The sequence below is a fragment of the Dipodomys ordii genome, unplaced genomic scaffold (genome assembly GCF_000151885.1).
Source record: "Dipodomys ordii isolate 6190 unplaced genomic scaffold, Dord_2.0 Scaffold138, whole genome shotgun sequence".
Lineage (NCBI taxonomy): Eukaryota > Metazoa > Chordata > Mammalia > Rodentia > Heteromyidae > Dipodomys > Dipodomys ordii.
In genome coordinates, this window is record NW_012267354.1 from 486,819 (window position 1) to 491,407 (window position 4,589).

At 46.1% G+C, this 4,589-nt stretch overlaps 1 protein-coding gene across 1 annotated transcript in view; it reads right to left on the reverse strand.

Moving 5' to 3' along the window:
- Nucleotides 1-502: 502 nt before the first annotated feature.
- Dpcr1 (diffuse panbronchiolitis critical region 1) overlaps nucleotides 503-4,589 on the reverse strand; it is a 7,311-nt gene continuing 3,224 nt past the window's right edge. Inside the window, exons 2-4 of the mRNA XM_013031107.1 lie at nucleotides 2,254-2,490; nucleotides 1,133-2,076; nucleotides 503-649 (exon numbers count right to left, since the gene is read on the reverse strand). Of these exons, the coding sequence (XP_012886561.1) occupies nucleotides 503-649; nucleotides 1,133-2,076; nucleotides 2,254-2,490 (1,328 nt within the window). The remainder of the gene's footprint in view (nucleotides 650-1,132; nucleotides 2,077-2,253; nucleotides 2,491-4,589) is intronic.

Here is a 4,589-nt window from a genome sequence, read left to right on the forward strand (position 1 = left end):
AGCTGAAGAGCTCAGAGACAGTGCCCAGGTTCCAGAGTTCAAGCCCATGACTGACAAAAAAAAAAAAGGTAAGTATCCTGGTGAGGGGTGTATTTGATTTGAAATGCCAGGGCTCTGTCATTCTCTCTGATTCCCAAGACCTCTGACTCACAAGTCACTTTGGAGCATTGCCTTCTTAGACTCCTATGACTCCCTCCATACCCCTTCCAGGACTCAGTGTACTGTATTGGTCCTTACCCCAAATATCCATGAAACACCTTCTCATTCTCAGATCACCACCTTCTACAGAAAACACTTGCTTGTACTGTTCTTCCTTCTTTTACTTGGAAACTTGCACCTTCTTGTTACCACCACATTCTCTGGAGGAGGCTTAATGCTGTCAACTATACTACTAGTATTCATTAGCCTTTTGGAGTCCAAGAAATAAAAATTGTGAATCTACTTCATCATTCAGGAAAGGAGTAGAGCCTGGAAGAGCTGGGGATATATGCCTTCTAAAAGATCACTGTGGGGAAGGGATTTGGCTCATTTGCAAGTTCTGCTGCTCCATCAGGTAGACAGGGTAGGAATTGGGCCCCTCATTGTCCTCTGGGTCATTGTCCTCAGCATTCCGGGTCAGTGTATGGCGTGCCCGAGTCATACAGGAGACCTGAGATTGAGATGAGAAAGAAATGAGAATGGCACCTGTCATGACATTTGCTTTGCTTAATGTCCACAATTCAGGCTCTTAATTCTTAATTCTGTACCCTTGGTTTGCTCCTTTCCAAAGATTCCAACCAGCTTGTATAATCATTCCAGCCCCAGATCCAATACTCCCAGTGCCAAATTCGATCTTAGCCCTCTACTCTGTTGTATTTTACTTGTCTTTATACCCTTTATCCTCACAGACTCCTGCTGACCCCCCCCAACTTTTTTCCCCCGCTTTTTAAAATCTCAGTCACAGATCAATTCCAACTCTTTTCATTTCATCTATTTTATCACGTCCTGCTTAGTTTTCACTATTTCACTTTTATCACATTCCACCTCCACGATGTCCCTTTTCCTAACGTTATTATTCTAGCTCTGACCCCCTAACCTCTCCTTAACTACCTATCTCATGGGCTCATGTCTCTGAGCCACCCTTGTTCCTTACCATGAAGACCAGGCCAAGGAATACCAACAGGAGAATCACAGCCACTAGGACCACAATAACTATTGCCCATGCAGGGAATGAATCATTCTCCCTTGTCACTCCAGCATGGAGACCTCCCTGCGAGCCATCGATATTGGGGTATGGAAGGCTCTGGTTGTCTGGGGTTTTTGAAAGGATGGAGCTTGTGGTAAGTTCTGAAGAACCAATGAGTCCTTGATGGGTAATCTCAGTGTTGTTGACGTAAAGACAGGTAGTAGGGCTGGATTTGTCTCCTGTAATCTTGACTGGAGGCCTTGTAGTTTCTGTGACTTCTGTTTTTCCTGGGTTTTCTGTGGAGTTTAATGAGGTTTTTACCATCTTTGTGGTTAGTGTGGTGTTCTTTGGGTATATGGTAGGATTTTCTATGATTCTTGTAGCTTTCTCTGGGGTTGTCATCTCTTCTGGATATGCTGTAGAATTTTCTGAGACATGTGTGATCTTCTCATGGGTCAACGTGGTCTTTCCTCCATGCTCTACAGGCATTGCATGGGTTCTTGTAGTCTCATCAGCCAATGTGGTCTCTCCTTCATGCTCTACTGTAGGCACTGGGTGGGCTCTTGAGGTCTCACCAGCCAATGTAGTCTCTCTTTCATGCTTCACCGTAGGCATTGGGTGGGCTTTTGTGGTCTCACCAGCCAATGTAGTCTCTCCTTCATGCTCCACTGTAGGCACTGTAGGCACTCTTGTGGTCTCATCAGCCAATGTGACCCTTTCTACATGCCTTGTAGTTATTGAATGGCTTCCTGTGACCTTCTCATTGGCTGATGTGGTCTTTTTGATGGGTTCTGTAGTCCTTATGAGAGGCCTGTCTGAGGCACTTGTAGTCCTGTCATCTTTAGCAACTTCTGATTTTCCTGGGGTTCTTGGAGTCCTATGTGATATCTTCATGTTAATCTCTGAATTGACTGAATTGTGAGAAGAAGTTGTAGTCATATGTGAGGTGATTCTGTTATTATGTGAATTCGTAATGGTCTTTTCCACAGGTCTTACAGTTGTACCTGAGCTTCTCGTTGCTCTTGATGTACTTCTTGTGGTTTTACAAGTTGTTTTGCCCCTGGGTGCTGAGGTTGGATGTTTTTCACCAGGTGGTGACTTCCGGGTGGTAGGGGAGGTAGCATGATTGATAGAGCGTCCACTGCGGCTCATTGGGTCTTGTCCTTGGCTACTGATGTTTTGTTCAGAAGTGTTATGATGAATTGTTGCATTTTTGTGGCCTGTGGTTTCAGGATTGTGAACTGGCTTGGAGCTGCGGGTGGTGCTACAGTGGCGTTTGGGCTTCTGGCTTTCTGGAGATCTGGGGAGGTCTGGAGATCTCTGTGCTGATTGCAGAGCAGAAGGTTCTGGAGCAGCCGGTAATAGAGGAACAGATGGTAGGGATTCACCAACTTTCTGAACTTCTTGAGATCTTGTAGCACCTGTGGGTGAAAAAAGGCAAATGAGAAATTCTCTGTATGTTCTTCCCTCATTCCTTCCACTTCTAGGGCTCCCACGAATCTCCTCTATAGATATGTCTCCCCAGCCACATTTCCTTAGAATGCCATGATGTCTGATCCCCATTCCCATCTCTAGCCTTTGGACCTTCTTTAAAATGATGTCTTCAACAAAACATCACTTGCCTCCTTTGCCTCATCTCAGCTGATCCCAGGGCCTTCTGGGATCTCTCTAAGTTCCTCTAAGTGCATAAGATCTAGTACCATCTCAGTATTCAAAAGTTTTGAGGGGCTGGGAATGTGGCTTAGTGGTCTAGTGCTTGCCTTGCATGCGAGAAGCCCTGGGTTTAATCCCTCAGTACCACATAAACAGAAAAAGCCAGAAGTGGTACTATGGCTGAAGTGGTAAAGTTCTAGCCTTGAGCACAAAGAAGCTCAGGGACAGTGCCCAGGCCCTGAGTTCAAGCCCCAGGACTAGCAAAAAAAAAAGTTGGGCTGGGAAGGTGGCTCAGTGGTAGAGCGCTTGCCTTGCATGCCTGAGGCCCTGGGTTCGATTTCTCAGTACCACATAAGCAAAAAGAAAAAAGCCAGAAGTGGTGCTGTGGCTCAAGTGGTAGAGCACTAGTCTTGAGCTGAAGAGCTGAGGGATAGTGCCCAGGCCCAGAGTTCAGGCCCCACGACCGGACCCCCAAAAAAAAACAAACAAAAAAACAAGCAAACAAACAAAAGTTTTGAATCATGGTGCAAAGCCAGCCCAGGCAGGAAACTCCATGAGACTCTTATCTCCAATTAATCACCCAAAAGCTGGAAAATGGAGCTGTGACTCAAGTAGCAGAGCACCAACCTTGAGCAAAAAAGCTAAGGGACAGTCAGTGCTTAGGGTCCCAATACAAGCACTAGTACAGTCACATACAAAATAAGTCCTATTCTCTTTCCTGATAACTTTTGCTTGACATTACTGTGCCCATGTGCCTGTCAATATCTACTTCCTATCATGTCTGCCAAACTGGACAATTTTTTTTGTCAGTTGTGGGACTTGAACTCTGAGCCTGGGTGCTCTCCCTCAGCTATTCAGCTCAAGGCAACTGCTCTACACCCTTGAGCCATAAAGTCACTTCCAGTTTTCTAGTAGTTTATTGGTGATAAGAGTCAGTCCTGGGCTGAATTGGACAATTTTGAGAGCAGGGTTTGAATGTCATTTTGCTATTCAGCTTGCTCTTTTAGTATCTGTGGAATGGAATTCCCTTCCCACAGCAGAGCAGGGAGGGAAAGAATCTCCTTTTCATATCATTCCAGGCTTCTTCTATATGTAACCAAGTGGGAAACTAAGTTAAGACCTCTGGTAAAACTTCCCATAGAGAGAGAACAAGGGAAAGGGGTGACATTGTCTTAAAAAAATGTACTTAGGGGCTGGGAAGGTGGTTCAGTGGTAGAGTGCTTGCCTCGCATGCCTGAGGCCCTGGGTTCAATTACTCAGCACCACATAAGCAGGAAATAAAAAGCCAGAAGTGGCGTTGTGGCTCAAGTGGTAGAGCGCTAGCCTTGAGCTGAAGAGCTGAGGGACAGCGCCCAGGCCCAGAGTTCAGCCCCCACAACTGGACCCCCCCCCCAAAAAATGTACTTACTATTACGTGACTTATTTAACAGTAACCCCTCTGTACATCACCTTTTATAATAACAATAAAAAATAAAAACTTCCCATAGATGGGGGGGAAGCAGGGAGGATTAGGTGGGGGGGGGGAGAGGATGGGAAGGGATGGGAAGGGGAAACAAAGAAGGAGGCTATAATACTTGGTAAGAAATGTACTCATTAGGGGCTGGGAAGTTGGCTCAGTGGTAGAGCGCTTGCCTTGCATGCCTGAGGCCCTGGGTTCAATTCCTCAGCACCACATAAGCAAAAAGAAAAAACCCAGAAGTGGTGCTGTGACTCAAGTGGTAGAGCGCTAGCCTTGAGCTGAAGAGCTGAGGGACAGCGCCCAGGCCCAGAG